Raw genomic sequence first — 25487 nt, 5'->3', positions numbered from 1 at the left:
GAATTCTTGACACCAAGACAACACAATTTTTTACTCACTAAGTCTTGATTCAGCTCTGTAGTAATTTTTGAGGTTGTGGTGTTGATGTTTTGGATTGCATTATACTGTGATACATTTCTGTTTTTTGGTCTACCCCATAAATGTTGAGCATCAAACGTGATGATTGAACAAACAGAAAATGAGGTCAAATGTCAGCTGTTGTTAGACAGGCTTTTATTATTGGAATGAATCAACTGAGCACTAATAACACCAGTGATGGACCCAGTGTCCCCAAAACCTGGAAAACATAGTGCCCAGGTTTAAAAATATCTTTCAGTCTTGATGCTCTCGACCCAAGTTAAATGCAAAATCCCATACACTTGGGTTATGAGTTGTAAACACTTGATAATGCATTTATCAGTAAACATGATGTCACTTTGAAGATGTCAACAACGATAGTGCAATAGCTAATGATACATAAAATTATAGTTAATTTAAGACAAATGCGTATATTATCCCACAGAACCCTGTCTTTTTCTTTCCATCCCTCAAAACAACTGACAGTGGAAATCTTTCTAAACAATGCTAAGTGCTCTTTTTAAACAGTTGGATGCTCAGAGAGGAATAATTATTGTATTTGTTGGGGACTTTTTTCAGGTACGGAAATACACATTTTGTGAACAGTTGAGTTGTTAACAGCAGCAGGATGGTGTGTGAGGTATCGATTCATGAAAAACTGCAGTGTGCGTTCAATCTAATGAAGGAACATGTCACCCAGTATAACAGTGAGACTCACTGATTGCAATCATTCCTGGGCAACAGAGGAGGTCTATATTACAGCAGAATAACCTTTTCAGAACACTATAAAACAGACCTATTCAATTACTTTGTCAGAGGGGCCAGATTTGAAAAAAAAGTAAAGTGCCAGAGGGCCACATGTTTACATTTCTGACCCATGAAGTTAGAAATTTAAATGTGTAAAACAGTGCACCTTTTTTTTTCAATTTTTTGAAAATTGGAAAGGAAACATGTACAGAAATACAGAAAAAAACAATGCACCTTTGTCATTCTATATTAGAAATAGCTTGTTGTTTTAATAAACACAATGTTGCATTTAACATCTTTTGTCGTTCAGTTTGATTTTTCTAAATTCCCGCTGCTTAAACATCACATCTCTGTGATTAATAATAATAACTTTATTTATATAGCACTGTTCAAAACCAAAGTTACAAAGCGCTTCACAGGCAGGGATAATAAAAATCAAGCATGACAATAATGAAATAGCTCCACCTTCACAAATAACAAATAAAATAGATAAAAGCAGCAAAAAAGATCAAATGAAAAATACACATAAAAGGACAGATAAAATAGGAAACAAAGCTCAGTCAAGTAGCTTGGTGCCATACCACGAAGAGCCTTAAAAGTCAATACTAAAATTTTAAAATCAGCTCTAAAATAAAACTTAAGTCAACTCAACTCCTGCAGTTGGTCCTGTAAAAAGTTCTTACCCACTCAAATATTAATGTCAGTAAGACAGGCAATAAGAACAGGCAGTGCATTGGGGTTATTTAGTGACACGGAAATGTACAGTTGTGTTTTGTCAGCATAAAAATGGCTGTTGACATGGTGGTGTTTAATGATGTTTCCAAGAGGGAGCATATATAATGAAAACTGAATTGGTTCAAGAATGCTTCCTTGAGGAACACCATATTCTACTCGAGCCCATGTCATGTGACCCGATTCCACACCTGTATAAACTACAGAAACTAGAACATTTATTTTAAAGTGTCACGGCCAATGAAACATTATGTAAAATAAATCCTGAGTGAGGGAGTCTCAGTCGCTGCGTGTTGCAGTCGCTGCTCCTGTTTTAGCTGACTGAGCACAGTGATGAGAGTCGGCCAGTGAGCCATTGTAATTGGTTCTCTCCTTCCTCTCCCCGTTCTCTCCCTCTGTCTCCTTAGCTCAGCACTGCAGTGTTGTCAGTCCCACTGGGACTTCTTTCATGGCTGCACTCCCTCCCACGCACACCGACACACACAAAAACTGTACTCCGGCAAAAGTAACTCACACAAAGGCACCACGATCACTGGCACGTGAGGGTGTGTGTGCACCCTACTAGATTCACATAGCCTGTCCCATCAATACTAACTCCCACACATCGCACACACACACCCTTGCACTGGCACCAACAGTTGGCACGTGGCTATGTGTGTGCTGCTCATTAGGCGATGATAGATTCAGTAAGCTCGACTTTAGGCCCTCGGAGACCCTTGAGGTAAAGCACACCTAATAAGAAAGTATAGCTGAAACACACATGCACAGACACACTCACTCCCAAAATGGTCTTCATCCCTCTATTCATTAGTCAAATGTGGGTGTCGGAGGGAATTAATGTTGTTTACTGCACCTGTCAAAAGTCTGCGTTTGCTTTCAGGTGGCAGTTCTTCACTCATTCTCAGTCATCCTGATAATCATCACATACACATTTTGTCATCTACTTATACCCTGATCCTCAGTCGTTCCAACGCATTTGCTTCCTGAGATTATTCACACTAAACAAATCCTGTCAGTTTGCATAAATGCTAACAATCTCACACTCAAGCACGTGCCAGCATAATGCACACACACCTATACAGACAGACTTGTTTTACACCCAGTGAATTGCATTTGAAGGAATCTGGAGCGTTGTGGCAACACGTGTTCGAGGCAGGGTTACTATTTTCAGCGTGGGAGAGAACTAGCGACTGAGAGACGCACTTTTCCCTATAGATGCTCTTTGCTGCAGCCTGTGGAAGCGGTGCAGGAATATGGTTAATTTATGAAAGTGACTTGGAGTCAAGAGCAGCTTCTCTAAAGTAGGAGAAGACAGTGACAGAAGACTGTGAATGTGTCTCAGACAACACTTGAGATGCGTGCAGTCAGGTGCACACAGTGGAGGGAATTTGGGGCATCGTTCCCAGTGATGAGCTCACCTCCGGGTGTCAGTGGTCAGCCTGTCCCTGCCTGCACAGGAAAAAGTCACCCTTGGCGAGACAGCAAACCATGACCCTGCCCTCCTGAGCTGACACACAGAGCTGAGGAGGACAGCAGAAATCAATTGTGTTTGATGCAGTGGAGACAGGTCAGAGAGCAAAGACAAAAATAGAGAGTGAGGGGGAGACTGTTTTTTATCTTCTCCTCATCTGCAATGTTGATTTGTGTTTCTCTTGCAAATGAAACTTGCTGTAAATGTGAACAAACTGATTGTAGAGGTGGAGACCTCTCTGCACTGTGCATAGCTTGTAGAGCGAGGATAAACAGAAGCATAATCAATTTCTATCGATGATCTTTTGCTGCCCTTTACACTGTGCCCTTTATACTTCATCTGTTGGCTGCATAGAAAAATCCACATTTTTGCACTCAAGAAAAATATAAATGCTTTTGTTTTTGCTCCCATTTTTCATGAGATAAATTGAAAAAACTAACACTTCTTCTATATAGACAAAAGGTTTATTTCTCTCAAATTCTGTTGACAAATTTGTTATGTTTGTCATGTTTGTGAAAACTTCTTTGCAAAGATAATCCATCCACCTGACAGGTGTGGCATTTAGAGATGCTGATTAAACATTTAGACCACAGTTCACTGAGAATTCTCACTTAACAAGAACAAACAACACTAATGTGCAGTAGTAGCTGAAATTATATGTGGAAAAGTCACAACCTGGTCAGTCCTACCTACTGGGTCTTCATTGCGTTTTCCCCACAGAAAACAGTAGCCATCTCCGGCAGTGAGAACCGAGTATGTCCCCCCATTTACTGATGGTGACTATGTGATTATAGGTAGTGTCTTTGGCAAAAAATCTTCAATATAACAATGCATATTTCTGGTTACGGTTATTGATGATAAATTAAAGTAATTAAATCTATAACGTGAAGCTCAGGAGTTGTTTCAGTGTTTTAATACACTGAGGATGGTTTTAAAATGCTGAAATATACAACTGGTGCTCCACGATGGTATGGGTCTATTAAACAGTATGATTATTGCACAGGTGTGTCTCTGATCTTTATGCAGTTTGATGTTTATTGTTATTGAACTATGGCTATTTCACATAGGGGTACAGATATCTTGTTCTTTTTCTCAGGAGGTAAAAGTCATGACCCGCCCTACTGTGCTTCTGACTGGCTCACCCAGATATTCTCAACCTAACCCTAACTGGTCACTACTTATACCTAAACCCAACCAACCCAACCAATGTAGGCAACAAATACAAGCCAAGCAGTGGCAGAGAAGGTCATGACTTGGCTCTCAGAGGAAAAAAGAAAATTTTGTAGGCCAGCCCAGAACTTTACACCACTCTGGTTCCCTTCACAAAAAGCCAGTGGGATTTTTCCAGTGGATTTTTTGATTAGTGCAGAAAATAAGCTCTGTCTTACATGCTTTGCTCAGCAAGATAATCTTCACAAAGAAACACCACGTTTATGATTTTTGAAGAGTAAATGCAGCACCAGATGTAAGCTGACATAAGGCTGTAAACAAACTACATCACAGCCGTGTGACTCAGTGTCGCCCCCACTACATGACTAGTGTTCGGCGTGATGACGTTTAACGTCCACGTAAATCTCTGTTGTCTCATTCAGCCACATGCTAACGTCTGTCTTCAAAATTCACAAGTGGTATTTACTGACGTATTTCATGCTGTAGAACAAAAAATGAAAATCACGTAAGCTTGTGTTAATCACAGACCTTTTGCAAATAACTTAAACCTCAACAAAAAACATTGACTTCCAGATGAGGGAAGCAAGAGAGCTAATATGCTATCTCACTTCCACTATTGCAGCATTCTATGTGAAATGGCCATAACTCAGTGCCTAATAAATGCCTTTTTCAAGATAAAACTTTAAGAGTGGACTTTTATTGTGACCAGTATAAGACACACTTGTGCAAAAATCAACTTGGCAAAAAAGTAGTGCTCACTATAAAAGGTTTAAATAAATTTCTGAACAAAATTGAAGAGAAATAAACCTTTTGTCTGCATAGAAAAAGCCTTGGTTTTTCCACCTCAACTCCTGAGAAATGGGAGCAAAAACAAAAGTGTTGCACTTATGTTTTTGTTGAGTGTATTTTCCAGTGTTGCATTTTTAGAAGTTTTAAATATTTAAAATTAACAACCATAGTAATGTCATAGGAAAATATTTTCTCACTGCGTTAGTTGTGTTTGCGCCGTCTGTGCTCTCTCTCACATGCGCTGGTTTCATCAGAAAGTTGAGTCCAGTTGAGTTGAGTGAGGTTGTTTTTTTTTCTCTCTAAAAGGGCTGAAAAGGATTAACAGAGTTTTTTTTTTTTTTAACAGTATATGATCAAAACATGCCCAACGGACCTCATTAGCAGTCTGAGACAGCCAGTGTATATTACCTCTGACCATCACAAGGGCTTAAAACAGCCTCACTTGGCTTTCTATTAAAAGTGTTCACTCTGTGAGGTACTGTCTGATTATTCTGGGCAAATAATAAGTGTGAAAATGCATGTAAAAAAAACAACCTCCACATACCGTATCATGTGGTGGTCACAGCTGGAAGCTTTTTTGAGAAGGGGGTGGTTATATATGATACTCTACTGCATCTAGCTCACTTTGAGGAAAATCCATAATTTATTGACTTTGCGATCATTTTGGCAATTCTCTGAACCATTTAAGAAACCTTGTTATTAATTATTTACTGGCTGCATTTGAATCCGCAAGAGAAGCGGAGAATCTTTGGGTCTTTTGGGAGATAACAGAATAATTTATGTGCCACAGAGCTATACACTTGAGTGAGAAATTGTTGCTGTTATGTAAGGGTGGTGCTGTCAGACTCTATAATAGCACCCTGGAGCCCTTACAAAGATATATTTTGGCAAACTCTTTCTTTAGTTTTATGACTAGATTCAGCAAAGCAAATCACTGGTGCTTAAATTCTAAAAGCCAAAAAAAGGCTTCTTCTTCCTTTATTCTATTGACTAGATGCAGTGAGGGAAATATTAAAAATGCACTTAATAGCTCAAACAAACTTTTATATTTCTGAGCTATTTATGTGAAGCCCACTCAAATTAAAAATAGCTCTTCACAGCAAGGATGTTTGGTCAACATCCCTGATAAAACCAAGAGCAGTATGTAAAGTTTGAACAAATATTTTACAGGCAAATTACATTTTAAGAGATGCTGGTAATCCCCCCAAAAAAACCCTCTGGAAAAGAAAATGCATTGGTTGCTTCCATTGGTAAATTGCAAGCCACCCACAGTCTTTTTACAGCTGGGTGCAAAGCTGATTTCACCAATCATTGTTCCATGTCATTACCGCTGAGTTGCTCTTGATTGGGCCTCTGACTGATCCTGATGACGGTGAATACTGCACAGTCATTGTTTCCCCTCCATGGAGAACTACATCCTTCTCAATATGAAGCTGAGGCACACTGATTCGCTTGCTGAGTAATAAGAGTTTAATTTCCGCTGAATGCTTACCACATATGCTGCCAAATGTTATTAAGAAAGACCCTTTAATTTACACAGCAAGCGGAGGTGATATTTGTTCCCATTGAATTATCAGGTTCTTAACCTTTTCTTTCTAATTGGTTCTGTCTTTATCAATACTGTAACAGTCAATGTAATTGCATTGTACTAAATGAAACACTCCAGCAAGCTGATTTATTTCAGTATCTTTTATACACTGCATTTTCTGAAGAGAACATATTAGAACATATTGGATGTTCTGAAGGTTAACTGGCACTGGAGTACATCAACACATAAATGTAAAATAAAATAAATGTACAACATCCTTCAACAGAAATATTACACACAGAGAACAGGGTATATAACTTGACTGTGAAAGGAAACAGTACCTGATCCTGTGGTGTTACCATGATCATACCCTCGTGCATTATGTTTGAAGTAATATTTCAAAGGAATAGTTGGAAAATTAGCTTTTTTGCCAAGAGTTAGATAAAAACAATTTCTGTACCATGGATATATTATTAAGAACTAGACACTGGATGCAAAGATGGCTTCCAATTGAGTCCACTGAGAATTGCCTGGCGCATACACCAAAAAGGTTTTCTAGCTTCCGGGTTTACTTCCGTGGTAAGTGGCCCAATTAATATGCACAGTTATGTTTCTCCCAGAGGCCCTGCACACCAGTTCCCACTTGGCCCATAGACTTTACATTGTGACTACATTGCAGATTTTTAAACCACTTTTGTTGACTCAAGGAAAGTTTTACATAACATCGATGAATAAAAAATCCTAATAGAAAGAGATAAGAGAGAGAGAGATAATATTAAATATTAAATTGTTTTTAGCATTTAGATAAAATGCTAAGCTATTTTAGGATTAGTACAAGGGAAGAAAAGTCGTAAAGTTAGTTAACTAAGTATTGACTATAATATGGCAAAATTTACCTAATGCTTGCTAACATTAGCTTTTATTAACAGCCATAAGATACAGCTAAGTCAAGCTGTAGCAGCACAGTCCTTGAGTGTATTGAACTGAGTTATTCAATTCAACTTTTCATCTATAAGTAGAAGAATGTGTGACTTGCTCTCTCAAAAGAAATGTGATCTTCTTTTAAATCAACAAAATATAACATGTTAATTAGCTAACCTCAGAAGTGGATTTTTTTTTTTACCTTTGGATGGAGCCAAGCTAGCTGTTTCTCCCTGGCTAATGTAGTGACCAGTTTGCTCACAGCATAACTAGTGTACAGATGTGAAACTGATGTCGTCTTATCTAACTTTTGGCAAGAAAGCAGATGAAGGTAATTCCCTAAATGTCAAACAATTGTATTAAAAAATGCTGATACTTTTAAACTAACTCATCTTGGTATCTTGACCAATTTAGCGATAGCAACTTAAGGCCAGGAGTCCACAAGTTTTCATTCCAAACAAACAAAAAACATACTGGTTCTGGCCCCGATTATAATTCAAGTCACTCTTTGACATTAGCTGTTTGGAATGCCTCAGGCTGTTTGAGTTTGTTAGCCACAGCAAGCAAAGGTCAGGTTTAGACTAATTTTCTCATCATGGATGGAATCAAGTCAGTAAACATCTGTTTTTAATTGATATGTGAAGAAGGCAGACACATAATACAAGAAAAACCTATCAAACATGCAGCATTTCTTAGTGTTGTAGAAAATTAAACTGTTCTTTTCTTTGGCTTAATATCTCATTCATATCATCATTTTTTAAGGCAATAAAGCCAGTGCATAACTAGAAACATGATTTTATTTTTGTTGCCTGACTCACTGCACATGTGAAGTGCATGAATTCATAAAAGAAATGTGATTCAGCTTTATCGTTCATGGCTGTCACATCAGGAAATTAAACTAACCCTGTGTTATAGGTACAGAGGCAAGAGTACACACCAATATGATGAGGTGTGTGTGTTTGTTTGTGTGTATCAAATCCAGCTGGACCAAAGCTGTCAGGAAAGATTGCATACCAAATTAAACCCTCACACAATGCACGCTTATTGTGGCGGAGACATATTGTGGGTGTCCCTGTCCTCTTCAGTCCTCACTGGGATCATTTCAGAGACCAGAGAAGAGAGAGAAATCATGAGAGGGGTGAAGTATGAGGTGAGGGAGATGGAAGGAGGGATACAGAGAGAGAGAGTGAGAGAGAGGGAGAGGGAGGCACCAGCATCGACTGCAGCAGGAGACTGAGCGAGCGGAGGAAAAGGGGGAGGGCAGAGTGGTGATGAGGGACAGTGAGCGAGAGAGAAGGAGGAGAGAGAAGAGGAGGGAGGGAGGGGAGGCTGCATCTGCTCACTGCAGAGCCTTTCATTGATAAAGTAGACTGCAGCTGGACACATCACACACATCATGCTCTCATACACACACTTCCTGGGTGTTTGTTTACAGGCTGACACCACGGCGGCATCAGTGCATCCTCTCTCAGTGCACCCCACACAACACACACACACACAAATCACACAGTGACATGCTCTTATTGAAACGGACAGCAACATCATCAGCATCCTCTTCTTTCCTTCACCCTCTTTTGGGTATGTGGGCATAGTTCAGTTCAGTGACGACAGGAAGGGACACCTGTAACTGAGGAGCAGGAGTTGGTGCATCTGATCTGTTTTTGGAGAAGTCCTCGGGTAAAAACAGGCTGTTAAAGCTGCAGCGGGACCATCCAACGCACTGGCATAAAGGTAGGGAAGCATGAAGGTATGCTTGCATTTGGGATGTGTATTAGAATGAATCTGGCGATATAATACATAACACAATATAGGGATTGCAATTCAATATTTTGTGATACTGTAACCCAGTGTTAGGAAAACTCTCATAATAAAAAGTACATACCAACATATGGATAAAACCTTTAATCTCTTAAGTTTACTTTTTGTATGCAATCAAACAGTGAAGATAGATGAAAAAAAATACTGCTATTAAGATGATGGGGCTTTTGCATGTATCATGATATCATGATGATCATGACAGTGTTTTTGAAAATCAATACAGCATCACAAAACACAATATTGCGATACTCAAGTACATCAATATTTACGTACACCCCTAGCATGTATACACTCAGAGCAGGGCGCAAATACATCAAAACCCATCTTGTTACAAATAGCAAATAGTTGCTCATCAAATGTATCAAAATAAAAACAAAATACTGGCAGAAGAAAATGTATTTTATTAAAAGACAACTATGTGTAATTTTGTAATGCAAAAATTCATTTTATACAAACTGATATTATTACATTTTAGACATTTAGTAGCCTCAATATCGGTCTGACCTTAAATGTACTATGTGAGGCAGTTTACATATGAATCACTTGTATTGCCATGTGAACGGATTGTAGCATGATTTTAATGCTTTAATGCAAAATTTTTATGCTATTTGCACCCAGGTTGGAATAGCCAATGTGCCTATTTGCACCAGGATGGAATATCCAGTGTGGCTTGACTTAATCAAATAGTTTTATTACCTAAACCTAACTAAACTGTGACTGAAAACTGAAAATATTAATAAAAAAACATGACCCCACTCTACCACAGGAAAACCCTGCACTCAACCCATTTGTCTACCTTTTCTCAATAGAGATTTCATTGCTCTTTGTATCTAAAATAAGATGATCAGGTGCCAGCTCTTTTGGTTGCCTGTTGGTGTGTTTCAATGTAAAGGACTCAGAATATTTTTTCTAAGAAAATCTAAAGGATGTGATGTTTATGTGCGGCCCAGAGTGCCTTGCCTCTCTTCAGCTACCTACAGTGTGCAACATCAACAAAGGTTAGCTTCAAAATGGAGTCCTCCGATGTCAACAAGTGACTGGCACCCACCACAACACAAGCCTAGCTTTACTTACATCATCTGTCAACATTATGCTGGTCAATCACATTCAGTCTCAATCAATATTTCATGCAACATTTGGTGGGGACAATAAACATGTCCGGACTGTGCTGCTGCCAGAGGAGTACTGACTAAGATTACAGCATGCATGGAAATCAATTAGACAATAATACATTTATGTATTTTTCTGACTCTACCCCTAGATTTGTGCTAGTCACTTAATTCATATATTAAATATTTTGCAAGTAAAAGGACACACATGGCTATAGGTACTATAGCTGGTGGACCAAACCACTGTGAGTGATCAGCATATCTTGGAGGTGGGAGGTTGTGAATTCAGGATAGTGTGCTGGGTGGTTTGCAGCCATCATTTAGTCAAAGATTTTGATTAAGCCAATTGTTGGATGAAATGTGTCTTGTCTGAGAATAAAATGTATTTTAAGTATTTAAATTACACAAATACAAGCTCTTAAGTATTTTTGTTAGAAATTATTAAATTTTTTTCTACCCAGCAAAATACAAATTATTAAGAACTAGAAAGTAATTAGATATGTATTTTAAAGGAGAAATGTGTACTATACTCGTCGTAATAATGATTTGTGATCAAAGATCAAGGAAGCATGCCAAGTTGAAATATTCGCTTCTCTGACAACAACGCTACAGCCGCACGTTTGAAATTTCTATTTCAGCTCATTTCACATTAATTAGAGTTCAAATTACCACTGGATATTCACCAAATTAGTTAATGTTTATGAGCTGTAAGAAATCATTAACAACCTTGTAGAAGGAGTAAATGTTTGTAACGATTAAATTGAGCAAAATGTTAATGGAGTCTGGCAGGCAGTGAAGCAGGCAGTCACTGACTTCAAACATGAGATTGTGTATTTTCAGAGCAGTGGGCTTTTGTTTTTACAATAACAGGCTTAACCTTACATTGACAGGCAATTGACAGCTATAAACAGTCGCGACTTATCATTGCTTATTATTGTCATTTTATTGTGTCTGGGGAGGAGGGGGCAGGGTTTGTGTCAACCATAGATATGGTATATTAAATGGGATCTCAACATATTTAATATACTCTTGGTGGCTCCAGCTCATGATTTGGACTGCTATACTCAGTTTTTGCAATTGTTACGTTTTGTTCCTGCAAATACATTTAATTAAAAGTACTGCATATACTGGAGGGCTATGTAAACATACTCAGCATGTGAATACACATGCATGGATAAACTTCACACACACACATCAGACAGTTCACTGAGATGTTTTCTGTGAGACTCCTGCTGTTTCCTCCTCACAGCAACAGGAGCTGGTACCTTCCTCTTCCTCTTCCTCCTCTCTCCATCTGTTTTTGTGTATCCCTCTCTCCTACTTTGTCTCCTGCCCTATCTTTATCTCCATCCTGACACCTAGTTGTTACAGTAATCTCATTCTCATTGCAGCATCCTGCCTCTCTCCCTTGCATTTTTGGTCCATCTGCCTCCTCCACCTCCACCTCCTCTCTCACTCTCCTCCTTGCAGCATCCTCCATCCCTCAGCACAAAGGCATCTCTCTCATTTGCTGTCCCAAAAAGCCACAGCTTTCTGCTCATGCCTTAGACAACTCTCCCCTCTCTCTGTCTCTTTCACTCCCTGTCAGTCTGTCCGTCATCCTGGGATCTACGGAGGCAAGCGGAGTGCCGGTGTCGGCCATGAAGCTGGTGAACGGGGGCGGAGGAGGAGGAGGAGGAGGAGGAGGAGGTGGTGGCGGGGGAGGTGGAGGAGGCGCAGGAGGAGTGGGAGGAGGGGGAGAGAAGACAGCCTTTTCCTTTAAGAAGTGCTCAGCTTTCCAGTTTGTCAAGAGAAAGGTGAGTTTAGATGACATACACACACATTTGAGGATGGATACACATGCACCAAGAGTGAGAGGTGTGCATTGGCTGAGAGAGGAGGTGTCACAGCCGGAGTGTTCCCTCTCTTTCTTTCTGTGTGTGTGTGTGTGTGTGTGTGTGTGTCAGTGCCAGAGATGATGTCATTGTAAGAGCTAAGCCGTGCTAATCAGGCACAAGGTTTGGGCGCCCTGTGTTTACTGTGTATGAGTGTGTTTCTCTGTGCATATGTGTGTGCTCCAGAACACTGTTGCATTACAGAACCCACAAGTGTCTGTTGTGTAGAAAACATGACATCATAGAGCTGGCGAGGTCCGACTGTATAGTTTAGGATCTACTCAGCATATCCTGCATTATGCTGCAGTGCTGTCACAAGGCTCATTTCCTGTGTAACATTATTGGTTTGCATTGAACAGCTTCCGTGCTTGGTGTGTTTGTGTAATGAGTGTGTGTGCTGACTTTTACAAAAACAAAAAGTACAATCCAGTGATTTAATGGACTACAAAACTGCACTTGGAGGACATTTGCTGGAGCTTTCTAATTAGGCATATACTGTTGGTTTTATAACTTGTAACTAATGGCTTTAATAATGGCCAATAAATGATTTGTTGTCTTTTTAACTAGGAATTTATTAACTTTTACAACTGACAGACCCACTTAAATAACTTTATTCAAATTACACAAATAATTACTTTTAATAATAGTGGCAGCATAATACTATGATATGTCTTGAACCATTTTATTGAAGAGTTATAACCAAATGCTCAAACTGCTGACTTCAGAGACCTGCAGACCTGATGGCTTATTTTGAAGCGAGAAACTTATTAACGCTTATTAATGACTCACTCACTTTAATAAACCCTCAAGGTTGCAGGTATAAATGTTAGTGTGTATGATACGATACAATACGTTACAATTCAATTCGATACGATACGATACAATACGATACGATACGATACGATATGATTTTTCTTGAACTCAGATGGTGCACACATATAGCTGCCTTTATGGTAACAGTATGAAACAAAAACAAAAGAAAAACAAACAATATACAGGCAAACATATTGCACATATTACCACATTGTCGCTAACCATTTGCCCACCAAATAAGACACCAAGATTTGAGAAAGAACTAACTCAAACCATAAGATCTCAAAAGTTTGCTACAGGGATGATACCAACCAGAGGGTTTTTTTTACCATCAGGCAGCTAAAAGTTGCTTGTTTAGCATTAAATAAAGCCATCTTTTACAACATGTTAATACCTTATGAAGCGTGCCTCATTAGAGAGTAGTAGATTGTCCCATGCTTCAAGGTATGCTATGCAGGATTTTCCTAAAAATGTACAGACTCATAGAAAAATAATCCCTCTTGAACATCATTTATGACCCACTAGAAGTGTGTGGTGGTGTTTGCATCTGCAGAGACCCTGTCTTCTGCCTGTATTTCCTTATTTTGATGTATTTGGGATATTTCTGGGTATCAGCCTTTGGGCAGTGGTGTGTCACCCCCATGCAGAGTGCGAGGTCAGGACTCAATAAAAATGTGGTGACCAATGGTTACATCACTGTCTCCATGTTTCTCCTCTGCTCTCTGTCTGTGTCATGGATGTATGAAGAGCTGCAGGTCTGTGTGTCTGTTTGACCAAGGGTGGGGCTGAGCTACACACATATTTCTGCATTAAAATACTAAAATAAAAAACACTAGACTTGTTGAGTTCAATGCTAGGAAAGTATAAAAGCAACAGTGATTAAAAAAACGAGGAGATGCACAAGGATGCCCATCGTTACCCAGTGAATTGTTAATGTGAGTAATGCTATAGTGTTGATAAACTAAATTGTGAATTGCTCTTTAAAGCTAAAAACAAGCGGGGGGTTTGTTGGACTTGTGAGCTTCAGTATATGCTGTAATCTGTTTAAACCCCCATTAGTGTTTGTCACACTCACTCAAAATATGCCAAGTTTGACAAACAGTTCAACTTCTGCTTCCTCAAATCTGAATAATTTGCAGCCGATTTACATGAGATCAAAAGAAAACATTGAGCAATATGACTGTGGGGTATGACAGGAAGGAAATGACTAACATTACTTCCAGCCTGTATGGAGGAGAGGTGGGTTGATGCATTCACTCAATAATCACTGTATTGCTTTGGGAATATGGCACAACATTATTTTCCCCATTACTGAAAGGGTGTAATATAATAAATCGGATAATAAAGTGTTTATTGCACAGGTTATTGCATTCAGGTTACCACATTTTTAGCCTTAGAGTGTGAACATGTTCAGGATAACAACAAATTGGCAACAATCAACACTCCTTCATACCCTTATGATAAATAATGCTTAGTGTTAAGCTGCCATGTAGATTTAGAAACTTTACTAGTCTGGTTGTGTCATCAACGTGTGTTCTTGCTCACAGTAGGGTTTTCCAAAGTGTGTGTGTTATTGCGTGTGTTGGTCTCAGATGGTGTACAGTATGGTGTGGATCACTGATGACTCGGCTGGTTAATATGGGCAGATTGTGTTGTGTTAACACCCACGCACAAACACACACATGCACTCCCACAGGCACATTCTGCTCCAATCAGGCTCCCATGGGATTTTTTAAAAATTATAAATGTTAATCAGTAATTAAGAGCCTGAAGAACTCTATCTATCTATCTATCTATCTATCTATCTATCTATCTATCTATCTATCTATCTATCTATCTATCTATCTATCTATCTATCTATGCATAGAATCTTCAGGGAGGGTTCTGTGTGGAAACATTAGACCATAGAGGGGTTCTCTGTAGAACCTCTCATTGCAGGTTCTGGGTAAAACATTTCACATATGGTTCTACATATAATATAACCATTGTGTTACTAGAACCCATCTTGAAAAATGTAGAACCTAAAAATCAGAAGTCTCCAAGTGGTGCTTTAGCAAATGTTCTACCAGGAACCAATCAGGATCTATCTGTGGGTTCCACAAGGGTTCTTCTAGAATGGTTGAGGTTCTACCCACAGCCATTCCCTTGAATAAAGGGTTTATCAAGGGTTATTGTAAAAATAAGGATTCCATTAAGAACCCTTTTCATCCAAAGAACCTTTTGTAGAAGACAGGGTTCTTCAAGGGCTGTTGAAAGACACCATAGATTTGTTCTCAGTTGAACCTCTCATAGGGGATTCTGGGTAAAACCTTTCATATGTGGTTGTAAGTATAATCCTTTATGTTGCTGGAACTCAGCATAAAGGGTTATACGTAGAACCACTTGTACTTGAACTCTCTGAAGGGGTTCTAAATGGAATCTTTAGAAAAGGTTCTACCTCTTTATCTATTTTTGTGTAAAATTGTCTTTCCTTCCAGCATAGCAAAGAAACCAGAAGCGTCCTGATATGCATCAGCACACAGCCCCAAATCAGAATTAATGCCTGCTGCTGCTGTTTCAGGGTTTATTTGTCTCTCTATTTTTGTCTAAATAAGCCTAATCACATAATGGGGAGAGTCCAGACAGAGCACTGTATCACACAAATGAGTAAGGGAAATGATGGAAGGAAATATAAAATCAATGGCTCTGTGCGTGTGTGTTTTTGCCTGTGAGTACGGACTGTGTATTTCAGATTACGTCAGATGAGGAGATATACAGATAAAGAACTGTTTCTCAAACAAGACGCAGTCTTACTCACATCAAACAGTGATTAGACGTAGAGACTTTGCAGTTTTGGGATGCAACATGTCCCCAAAGTTACATCAAATTACCGTCAGCAGCTTTTGAGATACGCTGTGTTACACTTGAGCAAACAAACCCATCAAAAAACATGATGTAATGCACAGCTCCTCACTGATTTTTTTTAAAGTGAGCTACAGAAAGAAAAACACATCGCTGCTGCTGGGAGCACCGTGTTTTTGTGCCTGAGGTGAATCAGTGTTAAGCTTCGGATGACACCTCTCATCAGTTTCATCGTCAGCGTGACACGGTGAACAAGCGGTATGACAGCGCACTGTTTGATCCATGGGGTAATGCCAAAGCATTTCTCACACTGCTTTGAATATGATGGCAAATAACAAAGGCAAAAAAGTCTAATTGGATGTTACGTCAATCACACGTAGGGTTGGCTCATGTTTTATGTGAAGAAACGTGTGTGATGGTATTCTTATATTTAGGTGTGTGTCATCAGACTTCAGTGCTCGTCCTGCAGGGGCTGGTTTGTTTGTGCTTTGACCTGCAGGAGTGTTTTTCCAAGTCTGTTTTCATGCCTTGACATGCTGTCTGGCTATCCTTCAACTCAGGCATTCAATCTGTGTGTGTGTGTGTGTCACAGCTGTCTGGACTCTGTGCTGCTCAGTCACACAGGCTACTATCCTGCAGTGTGTGTTTGCTAAATGTTCGACCCACGCAGCAGGATGGGATTTCATGAGGTTCTCGTGAAAATGCTGTCTCCTGTGTGTCAGTTTTTCTGTTTCCTCTCCACTTTCACTACCTCTCCCTCATGTTTCTTTCCCCACAAAACACACACAGCCACCCATTATGGGTATTACGGTTAGTGACGGTACTTTTCTGGGAAGTCTTAGTCACTGCAGGAGTGATGCGTGTGTGCATGTGCTTGCATGCACCAGCTTGTGCATGTGTTGGTGATATCTCACCATCAAACCCAAAACCTCGCTCATTGCTGGTTCTGTATGGTTGCATAGTGTGAACATTTGTTCGTGACAAGGATGTAGGAATGATGATTTGTGATGATTTATCATATCAGTCACATATAGATTGAAATCCCTCTCTGCAAAAACAGAGAAAAAGCTTCCTCTGAATTTTATCTGAAGGGTTATTGGCATTAAAACAAGTCAAACAAGTTGAGGCAAAGATTTCAAGGAAACTTACACGCAATGTTTCAATTTTCCAACTGGTTCCATTTGCCTTCACAAAGGCAAAATGATGTGATCATATAGATTATAGACAGGTGAAGTAGTTCCCCTTCTGGTGTGCCCATAGGACCTTGGAAAAAAATGTGAAATGGTAGTTAATAGCAAGGGATAAATAATTTTTTGATCCAATTTGAATTGTGTAACAAAATATACATATGATGTTTTCCTATGAGCACTAACCAATATTTCAACATTGATTTCTGGTTGAAAACTGATTGCTATTCAGCAAAACATCATCTCGCTTTGGCTCTGCTCCAGAATAGGTCCTTCTTGAGCATGGCACAGCTCAGCTCAGCGTAATAAAAGCAGTAATGGAGATGCATTTGAATTCAATTCAATTTGTGACCAAAAATACCAGTAGATTAGCCCCATGTTTGTGTTAGTACTGACAGTACTCACAAGAGAAGTCGATTCTTTCCTTTACAACCCTCCTCTCTTTACTCTCAACTTGACTTTAAAATAGATATCTTACTGTAAATAGCGCAGTCGGCTCACTGTGGTCACTGTTGCACACAGGTTTACATGCAAACATTAAGATAAATCTACTTTTGAATCCCAGAAGTTTAAAAAACAAATGCTGTGCTCTTGTCTGCCTGGTCCACGGTCCACAATTTCTCTGTGTATTGCTGGTATAGAGGTTGACAAGCAGGAGTAAAATAAATTCACTTTTCAATCCCAACAGTTTAAAAAACAAACTCTCTCAGATTTGCTTTTTAATCCCAAAAACATGCTATTCAAAACATACACTCTCAGCTCCCCTCCTGCCAGTGAAGGAGCCGGCATCAGACCGACCTCCGTGTTTCTTCCTCCAGAAGCTCCAGTCTGCCACTGACCATCTCCTGCAGAGCTCCCCGGCTCTGACCAGCTATCTGTTGGCTCTGTGTCTTTCTCGATGATACCAAAACAATGTCGCCTATCCCATAGTTTTAATCATTTTGCTTATTTGTTCCGATGTAGGTTGAAAGAGTGATGAGTCCCAGTTCATCATAGTTTAGCTTAGTTTTGAGTGAAACTAATCAGTGAACCACATCTCTCATCTTGCACAGTATAAGCCATCAACATCATAATCACTGACCCTTGTAACGTTATCTTACCTGAGGTGCTGGTAAATGTGCTATCAGAATTTGAGTCTGGTGTTCACACTAACCCAAATGAACTGCATCAAGGGGGTAAATGCTCCAGGATTGTGTAAGGGTTGGTGTGTACACGCCATTAGACAAGATTAGACAAGATTGACTTCATTCTTCATCATGTTTGAGTGGCCATTATCTTCATGTCATCAACATGCGACAGGTGTGTGCATGCATGCATGTGTTCCCTCTCTGATTCATGTGTTCAAAGTGTGGCGAGGCAGCGAAGCAATCTGTGCCACTTTGAAGTGTGACTGTGTGAGTGTGTGTGTCCCACTTGAACTGACATGTAATCAGGGATAACATGAGAAACTCCTCTTGCTCTGATCAAAGGAGCAGCTGGCAGGGTTGACAGTGTGTGTGTGTGTGCATGTGTGTGTTTGAGTAGCACCTGTGCAAGTGCTTACAAAAACACGTGAATAATAATAAGAGGAAGTAAAAGCTTTTTCTTCACACTGGTTTTGTCATCCATGCAGGTACGAAGATGGATGAGGAACCCCAAGGTGAGCGTGGAGAAGGCCCAAGGAAAAGGCCTCCTTTATCCTTGTCCAAAGTGTCCACTGGCAGAGGACCTGTGGTATACACACTTCCCCTCGCCTTATGGCTGCTGTCATTATGGTGGCCTGCAGGGCAGCCAGTACTACCACCAGGAGCCATGCTCACCGTGCCCTGCCAGCGGGCAAACCAGCGGTCATGACAAGAGCAAGGGCTGCAAGGTAAATGGAAAACAAATAGCAAGAGAGAGTGTGTGTGTCCATGAATGCATCTGTTTCAGTACTTGTTCATTAAGTCACACTCGACCCTGCAACCTCGACTCAATTAACTGGCTGCACCTTTGAGTATCATTTGTCACCCTCATAGCTGTAAGCAGTGAGTCTTTCTATCAGTTACAACACGGCAATTAGGAAAAGACATCGCTATAAAAGTTAAACAGGTCAAGGGACAAGTGATCAGACCAGTGTTCTCTAGCTTTTGTGGCTCTTGTTCCTAAAACAAAGCAAATTCTAAAACATTCAGTAATCCACAAATATTAGTGGAATATCCTGAACAATAAATCTAAATTTGTGTAGCACACCTTTATTTTTCTTTCTTATCCTATTAATCATCTCATGACCCCTCAGATTTATCAAGTGGCTCAATCGAGAGGGGTTGGAAACTACAGTCAGACATTCAAGCAGGTTATTGTAAGCAAAGCAATAGTTTAGCCAGGTTATCTAAACTATTTTATTCTGATTGAAAAAATCACACCTGAATGTGAATAATCCTCTACCACACAGAAGAAAAACACATTAAGTTTGATACTGTGGGTCAGAGCTCGGTCTGTCAACTTCTTGTGATTTTTTTTCCAGTTTGACTAACCTGGAAGTTTGTTTTAAACTTCTTAGACATCTTTTTAGCAATGCAGCCACATTCCCAGCACAGTTCAAGCAATCTAAGCTGGGCACAGACTGCAGTTGGACAGATTTATCTCAGACTCACCCCTCTCTTGAATCCGAAGGGAAATCAGATCCGTGACCTCAGTCATTACAGATGTTTGCCCTCAGATTATCTGGTAATGTGAGGGGTTAACAGGTCCAATCTTAAACCTCCTGAAACTCTCATGGGCTCTTCTGGGTCACTTTGATCATTTTCAGGCATGTTTGATTCTAAGCAGTTAAAATCTGGAGGATTACGTCAGTACTTCCCGATCAGAACAATATCCAGTGAGAGGGACGAGTCTACGAGAGACAACAGCAGCAGAGCAGCTGATGGTTTTGCAAAGCAACAGTAAACATCTAGCCCTTAAATGGCAACGGTAACTAGCATGCTACTGTTGTGAAACATTAAACTGACTAAAATCTCACCTGAAGAATAAAAAAGCTGTATTTACCAGGTCTCTCCAAACAATTTCTCTTCCAGTCTCTTTAATCCATCTCCGTTTTTTTTTCTTCAGCAAGTTGTCGCACCACACACCAATCTCTGTTTTGTTTACATGTACTGCTTCCCCATGAGTTCACAGGAAATCAAATTTCCCAGTAGATCGTCATCATCTTAATAATATCCTGTAGTGCGTGATTCAAAATTGATTAGAGTAGAGTAATTGGTGAGTACTGCAATAGCGTCATGACTATGAAAATAAAGCCCAAGTTCTGATAAAATGGAAATATCTTTTATGTGAAATGTTATTGTGATTTTGCATTACACAGAAGTTCCTGTCGTCAGTTATCTAAAGTGTTGGAACAAGCAGAATATACTGTATATGTGACATTGTACCATTAATGTGAAAACTAAGTGGTAAATGAAGACTTAACGAGGACAATGTGACCTATTTCAAAATATGTGCCACACACCCGCCATCCTCTCACCTCAATTCTCCCACTCAGGCCTGCAGGTGCAACTACATCCACTAACACACACATACGCAAACAACGACAAACACTTGACTCATTTTACATGCCTCCCTCTGTGTGCCCATTAGTGCTTGTTCAAAAAGTCAAAGAAGCAAATCGGTTACTGACAGGACTCTAGCCATTGTTCTGTTCTGTCTTTATTCTCCGATTAACCTCTGTCACGAGCGTTGTTACGTAATACAAACGCTAAGGCCACTGAAGACTGGGGCATTTATTGTTATTTCTCACCATAGGCCCGTGTTTTTTTAAATTAGAGCAGCAGGCATTCTGTATATTTAGTAGAGAGCATGAACATAGTATTAAAATTTAAAGAAAAAGAAATAACAAATGAACATCGCTGCATGGAATGGCATACTGTCAATAAACGCCTTGCCCAAACACACACCAGTCTATTCACATTACTGGTACTGCAGGTTGTCCTTGGTTATGCAACTGCAAATCATAATAGCCACCCCACTGCTATCAATCATCGCACCCATCAATTGGTTCCCTGCTCGTGTGTGTGTGTGTGTGTGTGTGTGTGTGTGTGTGTGTGTGTTTCTCCAGTCCCATGGGTGACAGGAGAGAATGAGTCATCACTGTCCCAGCAAGACAAAGCCACACTGTACTGTGTGTGTGTGTGTGTGTGTGCAGTGAGACACAATGTTGGAGTGGGAGAATATAAAACAGGACAGCGTTGTTGTCCATCACTCCATTCTCTTCAGTTTTTTTCTTTCCGTTTTTGTTTCATTTGCCGTGTCTTCCCCGTCTCTCCGTCAATTCCACCTCTTGCCCTCACAACCAATAGATCTGTCACTAATGTCCCACCGGAGATAACTGGTGTGTGTGTGCATGTGTAGAATTAATGGCTGTAACTTCGAGGTGGGAGCAGGCTTTGGGGGGTGGGATGTGGTGAGTCATAGCTACTTGTCACTGCACACTCATAAAAAAAAGGATTCCAAAAGGGTTCTTCTTGAATGGCTGAGGTTCTACCCAGAGCCATTTGCTTCTGAACAACTCTTTTTTGAAGAAAGGGTTCGTCAAGGGTTCTTTGTAAGAAAAAAGATTCCATTAAGATCCCTTTTTGGAAGAGTGGCTTTGTCAGTGATCAGTGGTTCTTTTTTGAGTGAAAGGATTCCATTAGGAACTCTTTTCATCCAAAGAAACCTTGAAGAACTCTTTCTACAAGGCACTGTCACAGATTCTTGGTGCCATAATACAGTATAAAAGGCTTCTTGGAAGAACCTCCTGGATAGGTTCTACATAAAACAACTGGTTCTGTGTAGAACCTGCTGGATAGGTTCTAGATAAAACCCTTGGGATATAAAACGACTCTTGATAGAACCCCCTGCGTGGTTTCTAGAGAAAACCCTTGGACCTTTAGAAAAGGTTCTGCCAGGTTGTGGTCATAGCTACTTTTCACTGCACCCTCTTTGAAAAAAAGGGTTCTTTGTAAAGGGCTGAGGTTTTATCCTGAACCATTTGCTTCTGAAGAACCCTTTTTTAAAAAAAGGAGTCATCAAGGTTGTTTGGTAAGAGAAAAGGTTCCATTAGGAACTCTTGGAGTATAAAAGCATTCTCTCTAGAAACCCCTGGCTTGCATCTAGAGAAAACCCTTGAAATATACCCCCTGGATAGAACCATAATGGGGTTCTGTGTAGAACCCCTCACAGGGTTCTGCATGAAAACGTTTCACAGATAGTTCTAGGTATAACTCTTTATATCTGGTTTTAGATAGGACTCTCTAAAAGAACTCTCTGAAAAGATTCTACAAGGAACCAAAAAGGTTTCTCCTATGGGGGCAAAACAAAGAACCCTTTATGGTTCTATAGTTAGCGCTTTTATTTGTAAGAGTGCATGTGTGTGTGTGTGTGAAGTCAATGTGGCGTTAATCAGGACTGACCTACAGTGGCGGCTCATATCTCATGTGTGGTTGTGATCCAAGACTCCATCAATGATTGACCGCATTTAAACCTGAAACTTACAGTAGCAGTCAGGTGCATATTCTAAATATGGTCTGGAATGTGGCATTGCCAAATACTCGTGTAAAAAATTTAGCAAACAGACGTCATGTTCTGTCCCTGTTTCATACATATTGTACTCCGCACACTCTGTCCAAACACTTAATAACTCGGGGCCTCAAAGTTGGTTTGCCAAACACTTGCAGAGTGTGACACTTGTTAAACAAACGGAACAGTAACAGAAACACTTCACTCACACGCCGAACGCACTGCTCTGTTCACAAGGGGGCCTTCCACCCTGACTCAAATGCAAATGAGCAAAGCTTCGCTATAAAATTTGTCGGCCCATCAAAGTGTCTTACAAGTGTCATAGACTCGGACTTAGGAAAGCGGGGTGATGATGCTGAGAGGCTGCTGACACATTTCAGAGGAGGAGGAGATGAATAAGACACCGGACATTGACAGCCAGTGTCAGCTTACTCTTAAGTATGCAGGGACAGATGGGTAAGTTCCAGGGACATTTGTCACGGTCTGATATGATGCTCTTTATTCTTAACTTTTAATTCTGGTGTAAATCCAAAGTATATTATTTTTGCCTTAGGTGTCCTGTATTGTTGAATACTGACTGCTCACTGGAGCTTTTCTGCAGTACACTCATTGTGAGCAAAAGGAATAGTTGGGATTATTTGATGTGGGGTTGTATGAGGTACTTATTGATCATCAGTGTATTACCTACAATAGATCCCAGTCAGCACACCCTGGCTTCCATGCTGGTGCCCCTCTCTGCTTCTCCAAACTGAGGGTGTGCCGACTGGCATCTGCTGTAGCTAATACACCGATTATCAATAAGAACCTCGCACAACCTCACATCAAATAATCTGATCCATCCCTTTAATCTGTTCTTGGCTGCAAAATGCAGTCGCTTGTTGCCAAAGGAGCTGCAGCAGGGCTGAAATTAAAGTTCTCACCAGGCAAAGAATAAATTAACTCTCCAATATTTGAATTAATGTAAGTACACTTACCTACATTGTTTTCTCTCCAAAAAAGGCTTCCCTGACAGATTGCCAACCTCCACCTCCTCCTCATTAAAAATCCATCACTGCACCCACCTTTTTTTTTCTGATTAACGCATCAGCATTTAAAATGCAGGTGGCCTTGACCCGGTGCTTTGCATAGCCTTCACCCTGCTGCTGCATTTGATGAGTCTATCAGAGCCCAAGCTAAATATAGACCAAGTTTATGGTGCTGATCTTATTGTTTTATGAAATCAGTGTAATAAATTTATGGCACCAGCAGTTTTTCCATGACGTGATAATTGCAGAGAAAATAAAGGCGGAGAGGCAGAGAGGTTTACTGTAAGTATAGGGGAGAGACAGGAGAAATTAAAATTAAAAGTGACAAAGGGTAAACAATAATGGCTGGAGAGGAAAAATGAGAGCCGTTGAGGGATTGTTGGAGGGGAAAGACATAAACAGGGTAAACAGCAGTGATCGAGAGAGAGCGATGAGAAGAGCTGAGAGGACAGTTTTATTAGAAGATAGAGGATGAGGTCAGAGCGTCTGCCCAACTGCCCGAGCATGACCAGAAATCAAAAGCAAATAAATTCTCCTGATAAGGACGTTCTGTACTGTACTGCAAAGGCAGTCTTTCTACTACTCCTACATCAAGCATGTACTGTTCTTGATGAAGACTTAATCAAAAAATGAAAAGAACATGAACTTCTGCTGACTTGTTATCTCCCTCGTCATATGTTTTCAGATCTTTTCTAGAATATTAAGCAACTTCATTGATGCTTTACATTACAGCCCACAAGTTATACTATGAGTCCTTGGTTTGTCCTTTATTGTCAGTGCTTTGTCCTGATGGCAGCGTAATATTACTTAAATGTAACATATGTTTCCTCAGCATGCTTTAAAACATCCCTCACAGAAGGATTGGGAAACATTTTTAAATGGAGACTACATATAATACATATAATACATTCAATGCATAACAGGGATAGACCCTAATATCTTTTATTACTGGCCCTGTGCTCAGCCAGCCCTCTAAATGTAATGGCCAAAATACATTTTTGGTGGCCCAAATGTAAATTTATGTAAAAACAATCCAGAAAAGACAATTTAACCCAATTTAACACAGCCTAATATGCAACATTTTCCTAAAAAAAACAAAAAACAAATAAAAAATGTACTGATGAATAATCATTTTCATTACTTTTGACCCACTAGAAGTGTGTGGTGGTGGCTGTATCTGCAGTTCCCTGCCCTGGCCTGAATTATGAATTTATTATTTTGCTGTGTTCATGACAATTTACAAATCCAAAACATTGTTGTTTTTTTTTACATCCTGTGAATCTTTCTGGCATATTTATGAGCAGTTTGGACTACCTTCTACCTTTAACTACCACAGGGTTATTCTGTGACCACCTACATGATATATTTGGTGGCCACAGAATACATTTTTGTGGCCACGGGCTGTGGTTGAAATTTGAAATACAGTAAATCTGGGTTTTTAAAGGCTGACAGTGTGGGCCCACTTTCAGAAAAAAAACTCAGTCAGTGTCAGTGTCAGTGCTCCAGGAATATAAAGAGAGTTGAGTTAAATTAATTTTGCCTCTACTTACATTATTCTTTGTCTTACCTTGATTTGGGGGCCAAACAAGCTCTAAGGGCTGGAACTACAGTTCCCATGATATGGGGGCTTTTGGGGATTTAAACAGAAGTATAATGTTGACCTGAAGTCAGCTGGCTGTAGGCTGCAATTTGAACTCCACTTTTTAGTCTATACATGTATTTATTGACATTTTTGCAGCTTGACACCATTGAAAGTATGCAGAATTATTTAGTAGAAATTATTGTTTGCAGTGTATCCATGGATGCGCAGACACCCATCATCAGATGATGATCACCAGATTACTCTGACACTTAGAAAAACTTAAAAATATATTGCTTCTCAGGCAAGTTG

General features: G+C 39.9%; 1 protein-coding gene across 1 annotated transcript in view; it reads left to right on the top strand.

Annotated features, from left to right (window-relative positions):
* Positions 1–11967: 11967 nt before the first annotated feature.
* sgk1 (serum/glucocorticoid regulated kinase 1) overlaps positions 11968–25487 on the top strand; it is a 48430-nt gene continuing 34910 nt past the window's right edge. The window contains exons 1-2 of the mRNA XM_084736832.1: positions 11968–12138; positions 18670–18909. Coding sequence (XP_084592958.1) covers positions 11983–12138; positions 18670–18909 — 396 coding nt within the window. The 5' untranslated portion in view covers positions 11968–11982. The remainder of the gene's footprint in view (positions 12139–18669; positions 18910–25487) is intronic.

The sequence above is a fragment of the Lutjanus erythropterus genome, chromosome 15 (assembly GCF_056507025.1).
Source record: "Lutjanus erythropterus isolate fLutEry1 chromosome 15, fLutEry1.hap2, whole genome shotgun sequence".
Lineage (NCBI taxonomy): Eukaryota > Metazoa > Chordata > Actinopteri > Lutjaniformes > Lutjanidae > Lutjanus > Lutjanus erythropterus.
Note: the sequence above shows the minus strand (reverse complement) of the source record. Positions and strands in the feature narration are given on the sequence as shown.